The sequence below is a fragment of the Gracilinanus agilis genome, chromosome 6, assembly GCF_016433145.1.
Source record: "Gracilinanus agilis isolate LMUSP501 chromosome 6, AgileGrace, whole genome shotgun sequence".
Classification (NCBI taxonomy): Eukaryota; Metazoa; Chordata; class Mammalia; order Didelphimorphia; family Didelphidae; genus Gracilinanus; species Gracilinanus agilis.
This window is the reverse complement of record NC_058135.1, coordinates 270,704,005-270,728,839: the sequence shown is the minus strand read 5'-3', so window position 1 is coordinate 270,728,839 and position 24,835 is coordinate 270,704,005. Positions and strand designations below refer to the sequence as shown.

The 24,835-nt window shown below is 42.8% G+C and overlaps 1 protein-coding gene across 4 annotated transcripts in view; it reads left to right on the top strand.

Annotated features, from left to right (window-relative positions):
- The window catches only part of PHF21A (PHD finger protein 21A), a 186,206-nt gene that overhangs the window by 145,313 nt on the left and 16,058 nt on the right, over positions 1-24,835 (top strand). For 3 of the 4 annotated variants that reach the window (XM_044680185.1, XM_044680187.1, XM_044680186.1), the window contains 4 exons: positions 8,561-8,794; positions 14,531-14,782; positions 19,231-19,320; positions 20,431-20,724. In XM_044680185.1, coding sequence (XP_044536120.1) covers positions 8,561-8,794; positions 14,531-14,782; positions 19,231-19,320; positions 20,431-20,724 — 870 coding nt within the window. The remainder of the gene's footprint in view (positions 1-8,560; positions 8,795-14,530; positions 14,783-19,230; positions 19,321-20,430; positions 20,725-24,835) is intronic. The other variant, XM_044680188.1, reaches the window with a different exon arrangement.

Below are 24,835 nucleotides of genomic sequence, written 5' to 3'. Positions count from 1 at the left end.
TCACCTCTATAGAGTTGAATAGCTTTTGCTTGTTTTAGATAAATTAGGGGAACAGGCCTCAGTTTCTTAGAATGGTCCCTAGACTTGGCAAAACTTAACCATCAACGCCTTTCATTAAAGGCAGATATTGGAGGAGGAAGAAAATTTATCTTTTAGACTATGTAAAAAATAATTAAAAAATTGTAAACTATATTTCATTCAGTCTCAAATAGAGCATAATTCCCTATGGAGATGGGATATAAAGCCCATTGACATGAATAAAGGGTCTATTTCCCTAAGGAGGTAAGATGTAAAATCCATTAATGCAAATACCAGAATATTTTTTTAACCTCAAAGAAAAAATAAACTCCAAAGAATATTATTTAATTGAATAAGCCCATCCATCGAATCAATAGCATGACATAGTTTTCATCATCTGTTAAACATTCATCTAGAGAATCTTAAATCTTACAGGAAAAAAATGATCTGGGTTATTCAAACTGCTGCCTTTACATCATACACTTATATTAAGTTTTGGAGCATTTTAAAGAAAGTAAGATTTTTTTTTTGTAACTTTTATCTGTCTTCCCAAATATTAAAGACCAGAGAAAAACCAAGTTGTCTCTGGAAGCACAATCTTCAGTTATCAATAGAACCTATTATAAAACCTAAAATTCACCTTTTATTTATATTCTTTTTTTAAGCCAATGATTCTTTCCAAAATGAAAGCATTAGTGACCTTTAGTGGGTCATGACCCAGGGTAGAGTGAAAAATGTTTTGATTAAAGAACCTAGTTTACAGTCTGCTACTTGGTATCTGTAACCTTGGACAAATCTCTTAACTTCTCTAGGCTTCAGTTTCTTCATCTGTAAAATAATGAAGGATAGACTAGAAGAAACTCTTAAGGTTCCTTTCATTACTCAGTCTGCAAATCACCTTCAGCAGAGAACATGTAACCCAGGATCAGATTATGCAAAGAACTTGAAAAATTAAAAGAAACTTAAGAAGACTTGTAGGAATTGATACAGGATGAAGTATGTCTAGAACCCTCTGTACAACCCCTTGCAAGATTAAAATTAATGTCCAACAACTCCAAGTATTATATTTTATAAGATTTATTAATAATCACTTGAAGTAGAGGAAAAGTATAGCCTGAGTAAAGACAAGTTTCCCAGACAGCGAAAGTGGGAGAAGAGCAAGGAGGGGTGTGGTTACAGAAAAAAACGTAGTCCTGGGGTACAAAATTCTAATTACACACACTGCAAGTCATGTCAGTGGAAATGCTACCTAAAAGTCTCGATGGTAAAAGAATAGAATGGACTCTAATTGGGCCACAAGAAATTAGGAAAGCACAGTTTCAAAGAAGCCTTAAGTACTTAGTACAAAGTACTTAGATGAACTGATACAAAGTGAAATGACCAGAACCAGAAAAACAGTTTATATTGTGATTACAACATTGTAAATACAACAACTGGGAAAAACTTAAGAACTCTGATTAAGATGATTATCAATTATAATTCCAAGAGATTGATCGTAATTATGGTTCCTTCATTTTAACAGAGAGGGTTTGGAGGTAGTGAGTAGGATATATGTGTTCACACACAATCAGTGTGTTTTTTTTTTTTGTATAAACATACTACTTTGTAAAAGGGGGAGTTTTTTTTTTATTTTGGAAAGAGGAGGATCAACGAAATAGTATAGTGTTACCTTTTTTTAAAATAAAGAAAGAAGATACATCCTAGCTGTGTGATCTTGGACAAGTCACTTAATCTCAATTGTCCAGCCCTTGCTGCTTTTCTTTCTTAGAATTGACATTATGAAAGAGGGCAAGGGTTAGAATAATAAAATAAAAAATAAGAGAAAGGAATGTCAATAAATCTTTTTAAAGTAACCAGAAGTCAAACTGTCCATTATCCTCTTATCCAGAGAAAATACCATTAGGTCTCTACCTCAAAGAGATCAAAGAGGAAGAGGACCCATATGTACAGAAATAATTATAGTACCTCTTTTGTGGCAGCAAAGAATTAGAAACAGAATGGATGCCTGTCAATTAGGGAATGACTGAGCAAGTTGTGATATATGAAAGTGATGAAATACTTATTGTGCTATAATAAATGATGAAGGGAAGGATTCAGAAGAACCCTAGAAGACTTAGATGAACTGATGCAAAGTGAATTGAGCAGAACCAGGAGAAGAGTTTATACAATAACAACATTATGAAGACAATTAGCTTTGAAAGACTTCGGAACTCTGATCAACATAATGTCCAGTCACAATTCCAAAGGCCTTGTGAATGAAATATATACTGTCCCTATAGCAGCTGTTTTTGTGGTGGCAAAGAATTGGTAATTGAAGAGATATCCGTCATTGAGAATGGCCGAACAAGGTGTGATGGAATACTATTGTGCTAAAATGACAAGTAGGATGCTTTCAGAAAACCTCAAAAAGACTTAGATGAACTGATACAGAGTGAAGTAAGTAGAACCAGGAGAACATTGTACATTGTTCAATATTAGCAATATTGTACAATGATCAACTGTGTTGACTTAGCTATTCTCAGCGATTCAGTGATCTAGGACAATTCTGAAAGTGATGAAAAGTGCTATCTACTTCTAGAGAAAGAACTGATGGAATCTAAGTATAGATGAAAGCATATTATTTTTACTTTTTTTCTTTTAGTCTGTGTTTTCTTTTACAACATAACTAATATAGAAATATATTTTGCATGACTTCATATGTATGACTGAAAGTATGAGAGAGAGAGTATTCACCTACAGATAGAGAACTGATAGATTCAACATATTTTCATCTCCCTCCCTCCCTCTCTTCCTTCCTTCCTTCCTTCCTTCCTTCCTTCCTTCCTTCCTTCCTTCCTTCCTTCCTTCCTTCCTTCTGCCTTCTTTTTCTTGCCTTTTTAATGGAAAGTAGAGGAGGTGGGAACGAATTTGGAACTTAAAATAAAATAAAATTACATTTTTTAAAAAAGGATAAGTCATGTTGTGATGGGCTCATAGAAAAAAATACTCAGCAGCAATTTTTGTTATAGCAAAGAACTGAAATAAAGTAGATACCCACTGATTGGAGAGTGACTGAAAAAAAGTAAATAAGAGCAAAAGGATATTCAAATTGTACACAGAGACTGATTCATTATGGCACAATCAAATGTAATAGACTTTTCTACTAGCCGCAATACAATGACCCAAGACAATCCAGAGGAACTTAGGAGAAAGAACACTATCCACACCCAGAGAAAGAACTGTGGGAACAGAAAAGCGGAAGAAAAACATATGATCAATCACATGGTTCAATGGGGATATGATTGGGGTTTTGGCATTAAAAGATCTCTCTACTACAAATATGAATAACATGAAAATGGATTTTGAATAGTGATACATGTATAACCCAGTGGAATTGCTTGTCAGCTCCAGAAGGGGGAAGGGAAGGGGAATAAAGGGAATTATGAATCATGTAACCATGGGAAAATATTCTAAATTTAAAAAAATTTTTAAATAAAAAAGGATGTTTGAGAGAAACAGACCAGAAAGCAGTATTGAAATCAACTGACCTATTAAAATTTGAATTTTTAAAATACTCAAACTGTGCATACATGATTTCATGTACAATCTACTTTTTTTGTTCTTAACTGCATAAGGAAATAAGTTTTATTTGTCACTTTCCTAATAATGAAAGCGAAATAAAAAGCCTCACAACTCAAATCCAGTGGTGGGCAACCTTTGTTCCAAAGAACAGATATTTCCTACGTCTATGGGAAACTATAGGTAGTCGAAGGAACACTAAATAGGTCATCAGATATAGTATTTTTTATCAGTTGACTTTGATGAACTATATTTGTGTGTTATAAAGATGGGTTCTGGAGAGGAAGGATATTGGGAAGTGATTATGTTACTTTAAAAAAAACGCAACAAAAGACACAAATATAACTTTTTTAATGTAACAACAACAAAAAAGTCATAGCTATTGCCTCTGGGAAACAGGTGGTGTTTTGAAGGTATTTGTGAGAAGACTGAAGCTGTTTATCTAACTCTGTAACTGTAATGATTACCAGAGAAGCTTGGGGAAAACCTTCTAGAGCCTTAGAAAGTGAATAAAGTACAATTATTTTTAGCTAAGCATATTTTTACAACTACTCCCACAGACATTTCCTCCTCCTCCTCCATCTGAATCCTGCTGTGTGTCTCCTCTGTAACATTCCTTCTAATAACTTCAATGCAGGCTTCCTCATTGAATATCACTATATTAAAAGGGGTTGGCTTTGTGTGGTTCGTCTCATTTTTCCAAGGTATGCTCTGTGCATTTTATGGCGTACATTAGAGGGATCTGCACACATACTTTTCTTTCCTGTAGATAACATTTATATTTTACTCCAGTTGTGGTTTGCCACTCCTGAGTTATGTCAGTGACACATAACTTCCACTTTAGAGCATAAATATATGACAGTATTCCGGAAACTGTCATCCTATCTGCTTTCTACAGCCCTGGTGTTGCTATCTCTCTGTATTATTTATAAATGCACTGATTAAATTTCACACTGGACAGCAGTAGGTTTTTTTAGGTTGAATAAAATTGAGCTTCATCAGCAAATATCAGTCTCTTCAGTTAGGGGCTTTCTCCTCCCTTGTCTGTGTCAGTGTGAGCAGTTGGCGTATCTAGAGTTCTAGGGGACACTCCCTCCATATTGTGAGATTGGAATTGGACTCCCTTCTTAGAGATGATGGAGAGTCAAACCAAATGGGCCGGCCTCTTCTCGGCTTCTTCAGCATCAGTATCCCGTGCTTCGCTGTCGGTACTGGAAGAGGAGGCTGTTTGTCTGGGAGGTGGGCCGGGCCGGGTCACTCCATTTACTGACGGATCCAGCTGACCCTGCGGAGAGTGGTGCAGGTTCCTAGCCGATATAAAACAGAATGCAGCATGGAACAGAGCGATCTTAGACCTGGCGGAAAGCTCCAAGGACCCAGAGGCTTTGGAAATCCTGACACATCTACGGTTGTGATGAACAAACCCGTTGGGTCTCCTGTGAGGCAGAGGAAAGGAGCCCTATTTCAAAGCAGCACTGGGAGTCTTAACCGAGGGAGATGTTCGTGGCCTGATTTAAAGAGGGGGAAAAAAATCCTTCCATCTGGCTTCCACACTGTACAAGGCCATAGGAGCCTAGAAAAATTGGCTTAGGCAGCAGAGAAGCCAGCCTGACTTTCTGCTGAATCGGACCAACAAATCTCGATGTGTTTTTCTTTGAGATTGGGCCTGCTGTCGTGTGAACAAGATGATAGTATCGCTGAATGTCACAATATTGATTACCAAGACTACCTGTCTTAGAAACAGTGACATGAGATGTCAGAGGCTCTGTGAACTCTTCTGCCTGAACAAGCCCTGATGAGACCGAGTGATGCGGATGTCAAGGGAATCTGGGCCTTGAATTACATGCTGGGTTTATGGAACGATTCTTGACAGATGGATTGAAGGGGGCTGGTACTAGCCGGTGTAGTGGCCTGGCAAGCCCACCTATTGTTTTATAAAGGATAGACTGAGAGAAAATGAGAGGGCCTTAACTTTCTCTTATTCCCTCCTTTCTTCTCTCCATTCTACCCCCCCCCATCTCTCCCTTTCTTCTGTTTCCTTCCCACCCCACCCCCACCTCCACATTTTATGTCCTCTTTGTCTTTTCTGTCTTTAGACTCTCCTTGAGTTGTAAATGCCTGATTAAGAAATGACCTGCTTGTGAATTGTGGGCTTTTCACAGGACTGTGCAGAGATGCTCCAAGGGGGTTGATAAGTTTTAAAGGTTTTTCGTACATGTGTCTAATGCCGAAAATGTCAAACTGTTTACAACAGTGTGATCATCATTAAAGAGTTAGAAGACATTCCGTTTGCCAGCAAAACTCATCATTTCCTTGATTAAAGGGATTAATAAGGTTTACCAATTTAGGAGCCGGAAGGAAGTTCCTTTAGCCATAGCCATTCATGAACTTCAGCTGACCCTACGCAGCACACTACCCACTTACCTTCTGAAGGCCCAAGTTGCCCCCACTCTTTATCTCTACATAAAAGTGCCACTGAAGCATGGAAGAATGGCCCTGCAGTGGATGGGGACAATCTGTGTTCCTCGCATTGATCCATAGTACCCTTTCCAAGGGAACCATCAGCCACCCCCAAACCGAGGGCCCCTCAGCCTTTGGGGCTGCAGCTCCTAGGCTGTGGAAGGAGTCTTACAATAATGTATTCTCTCCCAGATGAATTTCAGAGAAACCTAAAAAGTCTTGGCTGATCTCTCCTTCTTCCCCCTGCCCCCAGGATCCACCCACCTAATGTAGATCTACTGGGACAGCAGGAATGCAGCAGAGGGGCACCTCTCAGGCTGGGCTTTGTGAAATGCCAGCACTGGCCTTGGAAAAAAAACCCCAAAGTTTTCCCAACTTCCATGATCTGACCCAGGCCCCAGGCTGCACGGCCCCTTTTCCTTGCTCCCTTTCTCTCTGTCCTTTCTTGGTCTTCCTTTTTCTCCCCTCTGGAGGACTAGTGAAAGTTTGTCCCTATTTTGATCCTGTTTTTCCCAAGCTTCTGTGGGCTTTGTTTCAGGCCCTGGGGGAGGAACAGTTGTGAATGCAATGTGATTCACTTGACTCCTACTCGGCTAGCTCGGGCTCTGATTGGCTGGGCCTGTGCTCTAGCCATATGGCTGAGGAGTACTCGAGCCTCCATCCCCTTTCTCCCTCTTTTCCCTACTGTTCCGTCTGTTGTACATAGCCGAGCTAGTGGCTTGCATTGTCCCTTGCTGCTGGTCTCCTTCAGTGAGGCAGGCAGTCGGAGAGCACCATTCCCACTGACTTTCCTAAGGATGGCTGTAGAGGAGAAAAACACCCTTTCCTTTTGTGCCTGGTACAGTAATGATTTCGGCTCCTGGGCCGTTTTTATTCAGAGTTCCTTTTTGGCAGCTGTCACCTTGGCGGTGTATTATTTCCTCTTGGTTTTCCTCCTCCCCCTGATTTGAGCTGGTTTCTGTAAATGGTCGTGCAGCCCTTTCTCGGGCTGCTGACTGCTGACGTCGCATTCTGGAGAGTTTGTTAACATGTTTAATGTCTGGGGGGAGAGAGCTGAAAGCAGTTCTAAATAATTATTCAATTCTTAAATGTCTAAATGTTCTGGCAGTCACTGAACGGGTAAAATCTACATGGAAAATTCCGAATTATCCCTCTCCCTCCCACCTCCCCCCAGAGAGAAGGTATAGTATTGTCGTCATGTTTCTCTTCGTGCAGGAGAAAGGCGAGTCAGAGCGTCTGGGAGTTTCAGTCTTCATAAGCATTCCGTATTGAGTTGACTTGTTCTTTGGCCATTCACAGACTTTGAACAGGCCCATCCACCGATGAGGTGGTGCCATAGGGTGTGGACGATTATCTTTTCAATTAGTTGACCCTCATTTCTGAAAAATCGTTCATGAACTAGGAATCAAATGATGTTTTTAGACCTGGGTAAAATTCCTGAAGTGGTATGTTAGTGCTGCTTTTTCAATATTTGATGGAACTCATTTTGAAAATTTTTTACATCATTATTTTAAAATGTAAACAAGAATTCCCTGGATCTGGGTCCTTGGGAATACATGGTACAGGAAGACATGCCAGGACCCTAAATGGGAATGGGAACATGAACAAGAAGACACAAAACTCTTGCTTTTGTCCTTTTTGTTCACCTTTTTCTCTACCCTTAATCTGTATCAGAAATATAAGGGTCCATGCTCTGGGGCTAGGCCCATACATGTGAGATAAAAGGATCTAATCTAGCCCCATCTCTGAAGAATGTATGGGTTCAGCCTAGCCTACACATCTCCCAAACTGATCCATTTGCCCTCTCAGACTGTTACTCCATTCCTCCAAGCCAGAGGTCAGCTCTCAACATCTGACCTTCCCCCCCACACCCACAGACACCAAGTACTTGCCAAGGGGCATAACGGGACATAAATAAAGAGGGGTGGGGGGCAATATTGGCCCGTCTGATGATGGTTTGCCTGAACTTGAACAGGATCCCAAAAACTTAAAAGAAACTGATTGGAAGACCTAATCCTGGGCCTCCAGCTCCTTCCATTTCCCACCTGTTCTTGGGTCTTCTCAAGGGCCTATCCCATTTTGCTTTTTTCCCCAAAACCACCACTTAGCAAGGAACTGCCCAGAGCAAGAGGATCTTGTAGTTTTTTAAATCTGCTGTTTATTTATAGGAATTTGTAAGAGTTGTAGGAATTATTTCATTTGGTACTTAATTGTTTTAAAAGAATCCATAGACAGAGGAGACCCCACTGATGTAGGAGCAAGGCGAGAGCCCAAGGCCAGAAGTAAGTCAGTCTGTGTTGTGCCCCTGGATAATCCCCCCGACTTCCTGAGCTATCTTGAACAAGCCCTTTCCTTTTTAAAATGGTGGCTCTTCACCACATCCTTCGGGTTAATTCCTGTAAGGTACTTTGAACTCCTCAAAGGTAGTTGCTGGTTATATTTTATGTCAGTGGAAATGCAAGAGGAGGGGATCGGCAGGGATAATAGTCTAACACCTTTATGTTTGTTTGTCTTTATCTGGTAGAAAAGGGTCGTGGAACAGCTTCGGAAGAATCTGATAGTAAAACAGGAACAGCCAGACAAGTTCCAAATCCAGCCATTGTCGCAGTCTGAAAACAAGCTTGCGACAGCCCAGCAGCAGCCACCGCCGCCGCTCCCACCACTCCCATCACTCCCACAGCAGCAGCAGCAGCAACAGCAGTACCACCACCAGCAGCAACCAGCTGCCCCCTCTCCTAACCTGACCGCCCCATCCCAGGTAAGCCCCCTCCCACCCCCCAGGAGTCGTAGGGAAGCACTCCTCGTGGCAGGCCCTGCTGGGCCACAGAGACAAGGGCCAGGTGGCTGCCACCTGAGAAGCAGCCTCCCTGAAATTCAGAGAGGCTCTCTCTTAGCCATGTATGACAGGAGGACATGTGAGGTAGGGTTCAGCCGTTATCCCCCATCCTATGCTCCATGTAGAGGGAGGTAAGTCTTGTGGTCAGCTCTGTAAGGGCCGGAATCTTCACAGGCTCCTCCCCAGCACAGGAGGCAGAATTTCCAGCACTCTAGTCCAGTGTTCTCCCTTCTTTCCCTCAAAACTGACCCCTCCTGAAGATGCTGACCATCTCCTCGGGCAAAACCAGGGCCCTAGTTCCTCCCAGAGCCCATTCCCGAGCAGCCAGCTCCCACCAGGGCTGAGTGACTCTGTTCTAAGCTCAAGGTGAGGATCCTGCAGGACCTTGGTGGCAGAGGGCGCTGCTTCCTACCTCTGAGTAGTCTGGCCTCAGAAGCCCTAGACGGGTCTGAGGTTCCTCTGTGTACAGCCCAGACACCTGCCCCACAGAAGTCTGGGAAGGAAGGCCCTGTGTTATTACAGGTGCAGTAACTCCCAGTAGTATCCCAGGTTGAGATTTGTCCACCCTGTGAAGCAGGCAGGCCGTCACCCCCATTTTAAAAACAGAATGGCAGCTGCTTCCCTGCCGAGGAAGGAAGAGGGGATGATATCTCACCTACCTGAAAAAAGGCATCCAAGTCTAAGCTTAAGAAAGGTATAGTAATATCCCTTTGCTGCTCAGAAGTTTTGCCTCAATGTAGACTTGAAGACCTATTATCATTTCATTGAGCCAGTAACTTTGGCCAGTACTATTAATGAGTGGAACTTCTTTTGGCAAGTTAAATTGTTTCTTCCTCCTCTGTCAAATTTAAATATTAGAAATTGAAGAGTTCCAGGGTCTGCGTCCCTGGGACTAGTTTGAAAACAACAAATCACTGGTGATTCTTGCTATGGACAAAATGGTACAAAGGAACAAAGGCATTTCTAAGCCATGGCTGTGTCCAATGCAGTGAAAACAAAGGAAACTTCCTCTGGGAGATCCAGGCGATTCTGTTGGGGTGTTGCTATGCAGTCAGCAAAATTCAATGGGAGGCTCCAAATGGATTCACCAGCCAAGGACTTAAACTAGCTTAATGATCCGGGAGGTACACAGAGAGGTCATGTTTAGGAGTAGAAATGACCCTTAAGTAGGGAAATTCTTCTGGCCTGACCACCAGATTCTTCATCTAGATGTAATAGAGGCAGGTTAGTGAATAGTCAACTCTGTGTTGATAGTGAACTTAAAAAGTTGCTGGTTTGGGGCAGCTGGGTGGCTCAGTGGATTGAGAGCCAGGCCTAGAGACAGGAGGTCCTAGGTTCAAATCCGGCCTCAGACACTTCCCAGCTCTGTGACCCTGGGCAAGTCACTTGACCCCCATTGCCTACCCTTACCAATCTTCCACCTATAAGTCAATACACAGAAATAAAGGGTTTAAAATTAAAAAAAAAATTAAAAAAAAAAAAGTTGCTGGTTTAATGCTGTCTCTCAAAAGCAGCTTTATAACTGATATTCTGTGCCAATCAGAGAAGATGTTGTTATAGGGTTTGGAGCTAGTCAGGACGTGGCTCAGTAGCCATGTGTAGGCCGCTGTGTTCAAGACAGGTTGTCCCAAAAGTCTTCGTGCCTTCTTAAACTATGATAATATAGCTCTTAAGCGATATCATTTATAAGCTATATTGCTTTCAAAATCTGTTACAAGTTATGAGAGCTTGCTTACTAAGGCACTAAGATTTTGGGACATCCCGAATAATGAAATCTGGATGATAGGAACAGAGATTTCCTCCCACCCCTGAGTTCCCCAACAAGCTGCCTTCCTGCCTCCCTGGGAGTGGGCAGAGCACAGAAGTTGTTCTATATCCTACACCAGGATAGTGCAGGGCTTTGGGATTTTCTAGAGGCTTAAGGAGGGCAGTCCACCAGGAGGGGACTTCATGATGACCCTGATAATAAGGAGTGTGGATCCTGAATACTCAGGCAGAGTGGACAATAAAAAAAGAAAAAGCAACTCCATGTAGATGATCCTTTATTAAATTAAAAGACCAAACAGATATGCAGAATTATGTGTGGTGGAAACAGATGAGGCAACATTTATGTATAGTTTGGCTGGGTGGAATTTACAATTTTGTATTCGAGAGGTGTATTATTATTCTTTTTCTTTTCTTTTTTTTTTAAACCCTTACCTTTAGTCTTAGAATTAATACTGTGTATTGGTTCCAAGGCAGAAGAGTGGTACGGGCTAGGCAATGGAAGTTAAGTGACTTGCCCAGGGACATACAGCTAGGAAATGTCTGAGGCCAGATTTGAAGGACCTCTCTTCTCTAGGCCTGGCTCTCAATCCGCTGAGCCACCTAGCCACTTTCTCCCACTTTTCTGTAGCTGCTATTAATCATTGCCTGACTTCTTAGATACTTCTATTCTCTCCTGAGAACAAATCCCTTAATTCAGCTGAGAAAAAGATCAGGATTTTTCAAAAGAAGGATTATTGGGTGAATCTTTTGAGAAACTACCAATTCCATAGTAGTACCCATCTATATAGGCTTAGAGATTCTGAAGATCAGAGAGGCTGTGACTTGCCCAGGGTCACACAGCTAGGAAGTGTCTGAGGCCATATTTGAACCTAATCTCTAGTCCTGGCTCTCAATCCACTGAGCTATGAAGCTGCCCCTGTGTCTATTATTCTTAAAATGTAACAATGCCAAAAAGAGAATCCCACTTTGCAACGATTCAAATAGCAAGAAAGGTGTGCTTTTTATATCCCTGCTTAGGGAGGCTTTTCGGAGTTTGGGAATTCTAAGCTGACTCCCAGTGTTAGCTGGCCGGGTTTGGCAATTATCACTGAGTTAGTTATTTTCAAATAGGGCTTGGGCTAGCTTAGACATGCTCTATGGTACATTTTGAGCACACTGTGTTTATGTGAAGGGTGGAAGGTAAAATTGACTCTTTCCTGTTATGAAAGAGTTTTCTTTGTTACCATGTAGCCCATGGAAATCTTCCACTCAAAGTGTTTGTTCCAAATGATGTGATTAGAGAAGCACGGTCCTAATTGCTTTCCTTTTCTCTTGCAATTTTTGTTTCCTTGGAAATAGCCAAAAATGTGCTCTCTGAACACCTCATCACTTGCTGATCTGATTAATATATTCAATGTCTTTAGGTCCATTTTTTATAAATGCCAATCAAAATACCTATAGTTTTTTTTAAAGCAACTTTCATTTACAATATAAACAGCAGGAAAAAAATAATTAATAAAATGTACCACAAAATAAACCCTCAGAGGAAAGAGGGGGGAGAATCTTTGCTTTCACTTCCTATCTTTGTAGAACAGTGACATTTCACAATAATAGACAAAGTGATCTAAAATAGATGTGCAGGAGAAATAAACTCTCCATGTGCATGTATATTGGAGCCTGTCTAATCTTATGTGAACACTCTCTGCTTTGCTGGCAAAAAAATTTGATTGCAAAGTAAATATCTTGTGATTCTCAGTGCTCCTTGCTACGCATTTGAGCATTAACTTCCAGGTCATCTCTGTGTCATGAGTTGAGTTTTATTCAAAGTTAAAGGGCCCTCTAGCGAAAGATCCAGGAAACTGCCACTTTTAATTCACTGTATTCAGACATTGAGCTAATTTTACATGGAAGGCATCAGTTTGCTTCCATCAAAATGTAAAGACTTTCCTAACAGATGTGTCCTTTCCCCTTTCTTCATTGTCTTTTTTTCTATTATGGGAAAATTTTAAAAGAAAAAATCATTTTTGCTAGATTTCTAAAACTCAGCTCCCTTGGCCTTGAGAACACCAATCCTTATTGGTTTGTGTTCATCTACTCCTTGGTCTAAACTAAGAACTGGCATAGAATCAGCAAAGTGGAGCTTCTACATCATACCTAGAAATAGCAGACAAAAGAGTTGTGTCTCCAGAGCCTGGCAGAGATGGCGATCGATGGATGTACTCCCTACCCCCTGGGCCAGACAGGTCCCTGAAGGCATTGATAGGACTGAGGTCATGATTTAAGCAAAAGTAGGAATTACTGGTTAACTGCTCTGTCTCCGGATCAGCTGCCATGTTCATGGTGATCTCCATGAATGAAGCAAGAGTCAGACCCAAGAAGAATGCCCCCCCCCTTGAAGAAGGAGCTAAATTGTAGGGAGAAATTAGACAGACAGTACTGTCAAGATCTTTGTGGACATATTGAACAATATAACTGGGAAAACTGTTTACTAACTAAATGTTTATGCTAAATGTTATATTTTTTAAATGCCCACGAAAAACAGTCAGTAACGTGTCTACATTATATCTCAATAAGCTAAGGTCTCTAGTTTCCATCACCTCAGAAGAGCTGATCATCTCTCTCTCACACAGTAATAGTTAAGTGTTGTGATCTCTAGGTTATAACTGAGGTTAAGGAAGATTGGGAAAGTGATTTGTGCACTGACCTTTTAAAGAGGGGGTGGCAAAGGTTTGGGGGCATTTTGCTTCTTGTTATTAGTGAAGAATGTTGAATCATATGTATCCTGCTGTGGTGGAATGGGCCAAATCGTGAATGTGTTTAATTCAATGTGCAGAGAAGCCAGTGTGTGTGTTAGAGTGGGTCAGGGGACAGAAACTGTAAACAAACAGGAACTAAACATGGAACAGTTTGATGAACAGAAACTAAAAGTACATAAATAGTAAGGGAAGACACTTATATTTCCTATGGAGACTTTGCGATCTGCTGATAGAAGAAAGGAGAGCTTTTGAGTCATCTAGCATCACCAAATAGCTAGTCTGAACAGATGGTTTTTATTGTCGCTGAAAGGTCTGGGTCCTCCATGGTGTGGTATGGCTATTGATCTCGTCATATTCCATTCAAAGAACCCCAACAAATGTTCCCTAGGTCAAAGTAGCCTTGGTAGAAACAAGTCAGGCACTTCACCCCATCCCAAGTCTCTGTCCTTGGGTTTCTTTCTGAATTCAGGTGTTTGCATCCACTTTGCTGTCTTTTTCTTGACTGCCGATTATTTCGGTGCCACTCTGCAGAGGTTTCTGTAGTCACGATTAACTATAAAATTAGAGGATTTATACTACTTGGAACAAATATTGATTCATTTAATGTGTTGATAACATTTCATAAAACTGGGAGGCACAGAGGAATTAAATTGTGATGATCCCTGAGTTAGTGTCTTTTCTTTCTCCTCAGGTTAATAATCAGAAACTGAACTTTTATCCCAGCTTTTATGTCAGTGACAAATAACTAACGTTAGGGGGCAGTTTTCTCCTCAGCTTGATGAGAACATAAAAAGTGAAGGCAAAGAAGACATATCCCTATCAACTTTGGAACTTCCACCTGTTGTTTATTAGTATCTCAGAGTAGTATGAAAAGTGTAAACTAAGTCAGTGTTCAAAACAGACATTCTCACCCTCCTTCCTTTGTCTCTAGAGCCCCATTCTCTCTGAGAGCACATTAAGCTTGCAGAAGTTTTCATGAGGTTACTCTTGGAAGGATGAGAGTGAATGTATATCGGTTGGACAGAAGGAAAGTGATGATGTAGAACCATTGATGGATTGTGGAAATAAGTGTTTTGTTTCCCTCCAAAATTAGGAACATCATAGCAGCCAGTGTAGACATACTGCATCATCCTAACCTACGTTTTCTCTCCTTTAGAAGACTGTAACTACAGCTTCTATGATCACCACAAAGACACTACCTCTTGTCTTGAAAGCAGCAACCGCAACCATGCCTGCCTCTGTCGTGGCCCAGAGACCCACCATTGCCATGGTGACTGCCATCAACAGCCAGAAGGCCGTGCTCAGCCCCGACGTGCAGAGCACACCGGTCAACCTCCAGACGTCCAGTAAGGTCCCTGGGCCCGGGGCAGAAGCTGTTCAAATTGTGGCAAAAAACACCGTGACTTTGGTAAGCCAGTCAACATGGTCCTTGCAGATCTGTGGATGAGGGTTCAGAGTCTCTCTGGGTGTTTATAAACTAGATCCATTTAGGGACCTTTCAGACTCTGCCAAATTCCCTTCAGACGCTGAATTCTTTAAGCAGCATTTCCTGGCTCTCCAGTGCTCTTTTTCATATATCTCTATGTGATCAAACTCAGGAAATTCAAGAGGCATTTAGAACACTTTAAAAATACTAACAAATTCTATAAGTAGATGGTGTCATTGCGGAGGTCTCTCAAGAGAAAAACAAATAGCCTCCTCCAGCAGAAAACCCCAGAACAATGGTTAGGAAAGTCTTTTTGTAAGTTGTGAAACTCAATGCTTTGGAGAAAACTATCTGAATCATTTTGTAAAAGGCCAGCAAGAAGTCAGATATTAGTGCTTCTGAAAGAGGCCTGCTTGTTGGAGGGTTTAATATTTCTAAATCTACACAGAATTCATGAAAATGAAACAGACTGGCATGGGGTCACACAGTTTTGTCAGATACCAGGAGTTAAGGAGTTCTTCCTCACCAGTGAGTAGAGAACGTCAAGATTCCCCAATATGATAGATCCAAGTAATCAAGGACTCCCAAGTGCAGGAGAACTCCCTCCCTCCCAAGGCAGCACACTGGGTTTCAGGAGTTAGAAAAGATTCCTTTACATGGAGCCAAGATGCACCTTATTGCAAGTCTAGTCCCTCCTCTATCTGATAGTCCTTCAGTCTTGGAATAGTTATGGTTCTGACTTCTAAGTCATCTTTTCTTCAGGCTCACCATTTTCCAGTTCCTTCAGTCATTCCTTTTTGATGTGGACTGCAGACCCTTCTTCATTCTGGGCCCTTTGATATAATTTCCAGTTTCTCAATATCCTTTCTAACTTGTGGCCCCTAGAACTGAACTCTTGGGGAAGGAGAGACATGGATAGTAGATTTAATAAGTACCTAAGTGCCCACTGCGTGCCAGCAGTGTACTGTACCAAGGATGCTGTTAAACAAAGCAGCCCTTGACCCTGTCACCCCTTTTTCAGTCAACTCAGTGGCTCCCTGTTAACCTCTAGGACCAAATAAAAAATCCTCTGGCTTTTTAAAGATTTGTATGTTTTAGTGCTCTCCATGTAGATACATACTCTGTGATCCAGTGGCATTGGCTTGCTGCCTGGTTCTCTCACAAGACACTCCCGTCTCTTGATTCTGTTTTCCCTGGATTTCCCCCCAGGCCTGAAATGCTCTTCCTTCTCATCTCTGCCTCCTTTAAGACCCAGCAAAAAGCCCCTCTTCTACAATGAGCCTTTCCTGATCTTCTTTACTGCCAGCATCTGTTGATTATCTCCATTTTATCCTGTCTATGGCATGTTTGGCCAAACTTGTTTGAGCATTGTCTCCCCTGTTAGACTGATAGCTCCTCAAGGGCAGGACCATCTTCTACATGTCTTGGTACTCCCAGCACTGAGCACAGTGCCTGTGGCATTTCATAAAGCCTTGTTGATTTGACTGCAACGAGGGAAACAATATATACAAGGCATAAACCTATAGCGACGACAGCAATAGTAAACATTTATAAGCATTTACTATATTGCAGGCACTGTGTTGTACAGTGATTATCCTCATTTAGTCCTCACAACAACCCTGTGAAGTAGATGCAATGAAAATAAATAATAATTATTGTTTTGTTTATATAACCATCAATAGTAATAATTGTTATTTATAAAACAATCAATAATAATTGATATTATCATCTCTATAACCTTCAATAATAATCATCTCTATAACCTATAATAATAATCTATGATCATCAGTAATAATCATTATTATTACCAATGCAACCATCAGTAATAATAATTGTTATCTATAAAGCAATCAATAATAATTGATATTATCGCTTCTATAACCATGAAGAAGAATAATCTCCATAACATATAATAATAATAATGTATGACCATCAGTAATAATTGTCATTACCAATACAACCATCAATAATGATAACTGTTATTATTATCTATGTAGCCATAAAAATAATTTATGTTATTATCACCTCTGTGACCGTCAGTAATCCAGGACCAGGCCTGCTTAACTCTGCTGCTGATCTGTTTTCTAAAAGTAAAAAGGAATCCAGGAGAATTCCTAGTTTTCATTTCACTTTAACAGACCATGAAAAGGAGCATCCAGCTGGGTTCCAGCTCAGGCAAAGTACCTCAGGTCTGTGGTCTCCTAGTCTTGGACACATGCCTCTCCTCACGTCACCTGATGTCACATTGATTAGTCTGCCTGCCATGGAACACCTCAGACTTATGGATCTTGCAGTCAATCCAGTGAATCCCCCATCTTTGTCACAGAAACCATTACCTAGTCTTACCATTCCCATATTTCCCTTGTGAAGTTGCTACTGTGAACCCTAGAGTTTGACTTTATCTATATCCCTGTTAAGTTTTGTCTCATTACAATCAGCCCAACATTCCAGCCTAAGACTGTTGTCCAGCCTGTTCCCTATCTTAGTTAGCTTTGTGTCTTTTAAGAAGCATACTGACTATATAACTTTATCCAAGTCTTTACTTTATAAAAGTATTTGGTGGCATAGGACCAAACACAGATCCCCAAGGCATTGCACTCTAGACCTCTTTTATGGGTCTGAAGAGCCCTCCCTGTTCTCAGCTCTCCATCATTATCATCTTTTTCCTTTTCGGATTCTCCCAGACTTTGTCACACTTCGGCGTTTCTGCTCTCCATCTGCTCCTGCCCTATATGTATACTTTTTCAGCAGTGCCTGGTCACTGTCATTTCTCTTGCCATCTTCAGGATTTTATTCTTGAGAGCCCACGTGTGCCTACTTCTCCTGTCAAATCAAGAGTCCATGAGATTGCACCCATTGAAAAGAACTCACCTCAAGACATATATGTCAGTCTATTTCTAGGATCTCCTCTGCTTCTCTGTCACCAAATCTGAGAAGACGTGACCCCCAAAGCTCCCATCATTTCCATCCCAGTATCCCATTTTTCTTTAATGGTGAAAATCAGGGCCAGAGTAGAAATTCTCTTTGAATGATGAGACTCAATGATCCTTAAGTCAAAGTGCTCTTCTTTGGGAGGAGGGAACCTTCTAGCAGGTGTCCAGAACCATGAAGTCTTTCATTCTTACTCCATCACAGTGGAGGTCTTCCTCACAGACTCCTCATCTACTTCTTGCCATCTTTAATATAATCTAAGGGGCAGGATCAATTTTGCTTCTGTATTCGTTGATTTTCTTCTAAATTTTTTGATAGCTCCTGTTTTTACATTACTTTTATTTCCTAATATATCCTTTTCTTTTCTTTCCATATAGACCATTCCTTGTAACAATAACAAAAAAAAAATGCAAAAAGGAGAGAAGGGCAGCGAGGGGGCTCAGGGTATCAAAACAAACCAGTACATTGACAGAATTGGCACGTGTGTGAGATGTGCCTTCCCCTCAGTGCCCATCTCTACAGAGGGGACCAAGCTTGGCCCTTAGGATTACTGGATGTTCGGTTCTGGCATTGATGTTGCTGTGTTTGAGTCACAGAAATGTTTTGCACTTCTCTGTGTTCCCTCCCCTCCTTGTGCCTTGTGTTTCAGTCACATTTCATTGCAGGCTTCTATCTGTTTGTTGAGACATTTCCCCAATGATGACATCAATTTTGTTTCCACTTCTGTATAGCTCCTCCCTTTTTGCTCCCTTTACCCATTTGTTTTTGCTGAATAAAGTATCGTGTTCCAGATCCACATTTCAGTCACAGGTACCCAGGAAGTCAATCTTCTTCCTCAAAATCATTTCAAGGTTGTAGGTTTTGATTGCTTATGCCTTTCTTTTAGTTTTTTTTCTACTTTTAATTCTGAGTATTTCTACTGCCATTCTTCCCTCCCACACATCTAGCTTAGTGGATTTATTTAGGCAGTTTTCCCTCTGTCCTCTCTTTTCAGTTTAAAGCCTTTTTTATTATTTCTGCAAAATTCCAAGCCAAGCCATTCTTACTAGTCCTTATTAGGTACACTCCAGTCTTTGCCAGAAACTTATTCATTATTATTATATTTAAACCTGTTCAGGTAAGAGCTTGCCTATTAGGAGAAGAACCATTTGGCCACCCAGCCAAATTTTACAAAACTTCCCCATGCTGTAGAGCCAACTTTGATTTTTTTAATATACAGTGCAAGCACAAATGCTGAAGAGTTTTGAGGGAAATTGGTTAAGTTTGCCAAGCCAGTGATGCTCTAAAGTTAGGCCTGTGAAGGAACAGAAATGTGGTTCTGAGAGAGCGAGAGGAAAAGAAAGTGCATCACAGTGAAAGCCTGGAGGTTGGAAGGGGGGGGCAGAGAGAGATGAGCCTTAAAATACTCTTATGGAACTTAGCTCAGGTGTCTTGCACCCAAATGATCACCCCCACACACCCCACGCCCCCGTTTAACTACCTTTTTCATGTTTGCTTAGCAGGTTCAAGCAACACCTCCTCAGCCCATCAAAGTACCACAATTTATCCCTCCTCCCAGACTCACTCCTCGTCCCAACTTTCTTCCCCAGGTAAGTGGGCCAAAGACAAGGCCAGGGAAGGGAAAGGCAGCCCATAAGCATGTTGCCCCTCCTCTCAATCTATTCTCTTCAGTTCTTGTCTGACAAACGGTTTCTGGCTACTGTTTTCTGTTCCCTGGAGAGGGGTGGCACATCATTGGCACTTAAGAGGCCCCTCCGAGATGGTCTCAGGCCTGGGGCCAGGGCAGGCAGAATGTTAGAAATGTTGTCAGGATTCAAGGCCCCAGCCGGACATCTCTAATCATAAGGTGAACTCTGGCATGATTTGGCCAGATCCTTCCTGGTAACAATGGAGAGACACAACGATCTCCAGAGATCTTTTTCCCTGTATTTCTTACAAACCCGGGCTTGTGTGCCAACCACAGAGAAAGCGAGAAGCAGGAGGGAGCCTCCCTCGAAAGCCTGCTGAGATCTGCTACCTTAAAGCCCAGAAGGCCAAGGCCTGGCTAAGCCTGAGCCCACTTCCGGGCTGGCCGGGTGGCCTTGGGCAAGTCGTCAGTTTCATTTGAGCACCCCTTTTCCTCCTCTCCTCAAGAGGAATGATGACATAATTAATATTAATTTATCGAGTTGTTTGTTGTGAGGAAAGAGCGTCATGACCTTCCAAGGACCAAGATGGGTTATTAGTGTGGTTGTGTCTCACTCACACTGGTGCCCTGATGACTAGGTCAAGGCCTCTCAGGGTGACGCTCTGGCAGGCAGGATGGGAATTCCCATTGGGGACCACCTCACAGGAGGAAGCACATTTTAGCAAAAGTGAGTCTGGAGCTTTTTCTAGGGCTCAGCACAAGTGGCATGGCAGCAAAGAGCAAGCAGTTCAGAGGGGAGCCGGGACTCTGGCATCTATGAAAGAACTTCCATGTGAACTGTGACCAGCTCTGTGTAGAGAGAAGAAATGTGATGGGCACCAGTGCCAGGGACTCCTGGGATAGGTGGGCACACCAGTAGGGCCTCCATAGTAAAAAGGGTTCTCAAGAACTGGTAGCCTCTTCTGAGAACAGATTACATCAGTTCATTGACTAAATCTTGCTTCTAACTCTTAAGAAACGTTTTGGATAAAGACGGTGATGCAGGGCCGCTCTTTAATTTGTTCCCCTACAGGTCCGGCCCAAACCAGTGGCCCAGAACAACATCCCCATCGCCCCAGCCCCTCCTCCAATGCTGGCAGCCCCTCAGCTCATTCAGAGGCCTGTGATGCTGACCAAGTTCACCCCCACATCCTTGCCCACTTCCCAGAACTCCATCCACCCCGTGCGCGTTGTGAATGGGCAGACAGCCACCATCGCCAAGACGTTCCCCATGGCCCAGCTCACCAGCATTGTGATCGCCGCTCCCGGGGCCCGCCTGGCTGGGCCTCAGACTGTGCAGCTCAGCAAACCGAGCCTGGAGAAACAGGTACAAGCTGCAGGGCCCCCGGGGTGCTGGGCAGGCCTCCTGGAGGCGAGCACCAGCCCAGAGTGCACTACAGCTGCTGCCACCTCCTTCCCTCCTGCATTCATTTCAGGCAGGTCAGAAACAAGAACTCGACATCCTGGCCTGAACATGGTTGCTTTACTAGACAGTACAGGGCTGCCAGGGTCAAAAGCCCACCTCGAAAAGCATCTGGCAAAGTCCTTTCCACTCTGGAGGCCAGAGACAGCCCCGCTGGGGAAGGCTTGCTTTCATTCCTGCTTCCCAGCCCGTGTGTCCCCTCAGAGAAACAAGGCCGGAGCCCGAGAATAGATTTAGGGTGGGAGGAGCCCTCCCCACAGGGCTCACCCAGATGAGTGGCGCTACTGGCCTGGGGGTGAAGACCACAAGGGCTTCTCCCTCTCCCTGTTTTACAAACACTAGAGACGGCCCGACTCCCCAGCTGTGCTGCCAGTGTGGTTCTGAGGCCTAGAGCCACTAAACGAGCCAGGATCGCCCACATCATCCCCCGGGGTCTGCCAGGTATGCAGGGGTGGCCGAGGATGGAGGCAGATATGATGCTGAGCTCATGGTCAGGGGGCATTTAGTCTGGTAGAAGGGCACCAGCGCTGGCACCCAGAAAGGATGAGATTCCTGCCTCCCAGCAGAGGTCTGGGCAGAGCGTGAGGAAACATCACACCTAGTGTGTGCAGTGGGTTGGTTGGGGAAGGCTTCAGGATGGAAGGCCATACCTCAGGGGGTTGGTCTGTAAGTTAGGAAGGAAGTTCAACAGCCAGAGGCATAGCAGACAGCAGATCAAGAAGACAAGATTTGGGGTGGAAAGGACCTCTGCTTGACTGAACAGGACATGACAGGGAATGGCAGGGGAAGGCTGGAGAAATAAGATGGGCCAGGTTGAGAAGGGTCTTAAATGCTTAAATCAAGAGCCCCTGAGGGCTTTTGAAAGAAAAAAACAATATGACCAGAGCAGAGACCCCTAGTGACTTTAGTCCCAGAATCCTATTCTCCAAGGATCCAGTTTCCCTCATTCTGTCCCCCCAAAAAGTAGCATAGATGCTGCTTTGAAGAACATTCATAAATGATTCCTTTAGACAACAGAATTTGTTTTCTTTTGTTGGACCCCCGCACCCACCACCTTCCCTTTCCCCTTTTGATAATGGCATTTCCAAGAAACAAGGATTTGGGTTTCTTTCCTGAGTCCTAAACTTCTAGTGATACCTATGTGACAAAATTACTCAGGATTCTGTTTTGGGCACAAATCAGCCAGGGATAAATGCATTAATAAATAAATCATTCTAAGCATCTCAGCTTAGAGTTAAAAAAAAATTATATATATATATATACATATATATATATATATATCCAAAAGGACAAAGAGCCATCATGCTTTTGAAAATCTCTCTGACACAGCCATTTCCACTTATCATTTATCATGTTCCCAAACAAAAGACAAAATTCCACAATCAAGATTAAGTGGGAGGACAGGGTTTAGGTGATGGTTTTGATTCGTCAAAGAGAACCATGTTCCTAGAAGTCATTAAATCCCTCTTTTAACCAGTCCTCCTGAGGAGTCTCCTCTTCACCTGGTCAAAGGTGAACTCAAGAGATGCTTGTGTAAAGGACTTTGGGTCTGATCATTACCCCTAATCCCTTTCGGGGAGCATGCTTGCCTGGGCTAGCTAGGCCTCTCCTTTTGGAAAGTGGTTCATTAGGCCTCCAATAAGAATGATAAAAAGACTGATGACCAGGAAGACCTTGTTTTGGAATGAATTGTTAAAGATTGATAAGATTTCTCAATCAGATTAGATCACACTTTGGACAAAGATACTAAGAAAATATCTGTGAAATTGGGAGAGGACATGCTCAGCACCTTTAGGTGCTTCCAGACCTGGTCAAAGTTAGTTTTTTAAGATAAGTTTTGTTTTGTTTCCTAAACAATTCCTAAAAATTTCCTAAATTTTGATTTCAGGTAGGATACCAATAAGAGAGGTGCCAGCTACTTTTCTTTTTTAACTTTTACCTTTTGTCTTAGAATTGATACTGAGTACTGGTTCCAAGGCAGAAGGGTGACAAGGACAATCAGTTTAAGTGACTTGACCAGGATCGCATGGCTAGGAAGTATCTGAGGTCAGATTTGAACCCAGGACCTCTCGTCTCTAGCCCTGCCTCTTTATCCACTAGGCCACCTAGCTGCCCTTCAACTACTTCTTTTAAAAGAAAATAATAGTCTTTTAAAAAAATAGATTCTCTTTTTCACTTTCGGGGGTGGGGGTGGGGCTTTCTCAGGCCTTATTTTTGTTGTTTCAGATTGACCTATCTTCTGATGTAGTAGGTTTTTACTTAGAAAGAGCCCTAGCCATTACAACAAAGTCCACTCTGGAATTCTCCAGTATCTAATTAAGCACAGTGTCATTCCAAGACCACTGGACTGGAGAAAGCCTGGGGTTGAACCTGGCCTCAGAGACTTACATAGATCTATACAATTTCCCATCTGAGCCTTGGTTTCCTCATCTATAAAATGGGTTTAATAACCCTTGCACTGTAATCTCACAAAATTGTTGTGAGGGATGTAAGGGCCAGAAATGTAAAGGGTAAAAATAAAAGGGTTAGACTAAATTTATAAGAGTGTGGTCTCCAGGAATTATTACTCAATTCCAAATAACTTTTTGTGGTAGTTTGTTTACAAAAGGAGAAAGAGTAAAAGTAAGGAAATCAGAGAGAGTACATATTTACTCTGGCCGGGTCCAAACGAGGCAGGGCTTAAGAGGCCCCAGCAAAGGGGCCTAAAGGAAGGGTTTTAGCCATGAGATCTCCTCCAAGACGAGGGGCCTCTCTGGAGGCTAGTACCTCCAGAACAAGTCAGGGAAAAGGAAGTCAGCCTTTTTCACTCACCCACGTGGTATCCTATAGAAAGCAATCCTCAGTCGGAGCTCCTCCAGGGTCAAGTTGAAGGCGAAAGCCCCCCTCACAGGAAGTTCTTGCCACTTTTAAAGACCATTTCTTTTTGTCACGTCCTGTGCCTTCCTACCACTTTATATGGACCAGTTACAGCTAAAGCTTTGCTTAGGACTTCCCAGGGAGCAGTCAGTCAATTCTGATTCATCATCCACTTTCACACACATGAGTCACAGACCTCCCCATACTTAAGGATAAGTGGGTGAATATGCTTTTGGTGATTAAATCTAAAAATGGGCAAGGAAGAATTAATCCCATCCTCACAGGGAGGCACTGTAGAATCGACTCCAGGCCACCATTTATGGGAGTGTTAGTTATTGGTTATGATGATGGTCGTAATAGAAGTAGTCCAGTCCCAATGCCACAGCTGGCCAAAGAATGTCAGAACAATGACATGGGCCCTCAACACCCCTTCAGGGGACCTAGGATTGGCATTCTACCTGCGCCCCCATCTCAATTCAAGACATATTGACTCTCTTAACCAAGTTTAGAGTTGGAAGACCTGAATTCTCATCCTGGCTTTGCAAGACCAGAGAGACTCTGAGATGCCTTTGATGTCTGAGGCCACGTGCCACACAGAGCAGCCCTGACCTAGAGGAGTTCCTATATGGTTTATAAACTGTTAAGTCAATGCCAAAACATTTTAGAGAGGCAAGGCACTGGGCAAAGAAGAGAAAAGCACAGTCCCTGCTCTCAGGAGCTCACATTCTAATGGAAGAGGGCCAAAAAGAAGCAGATAGAAGGTAGTCACAGACAAGAGGACCAGGAAGGGCCCCCTGAACTACGCAGGGTTTCAGCTCAGGGGTTATTCCATTTGTATGGGAGCAGAGGCAGAGTCTAGTGGTAAAGAACAGCCAGAAGTACCATGTAGCTGGGTCTTGAGAGCAGGTGGCAAAGTCCTGTGGGAAAGGTAGGAAGCAGCCAGCATTGGGGAGCCATTGGGCTGTCTGGAGGGGCAGAGCCTGCACTAAGGAGATCACTGGGGACAGATGACAGTCCTGAGGCAGGAGGTTATTGCTCTAGTCCAGGTGAGCGATGGGGAGGGCCTGTGGGGTCTGAGACAAAAGGGATGGATAGAGAGGAGAGATGGGACTGCAAGATTGACAGCATTTGACAGATTGGGTATGTATGGAGTGAGGAG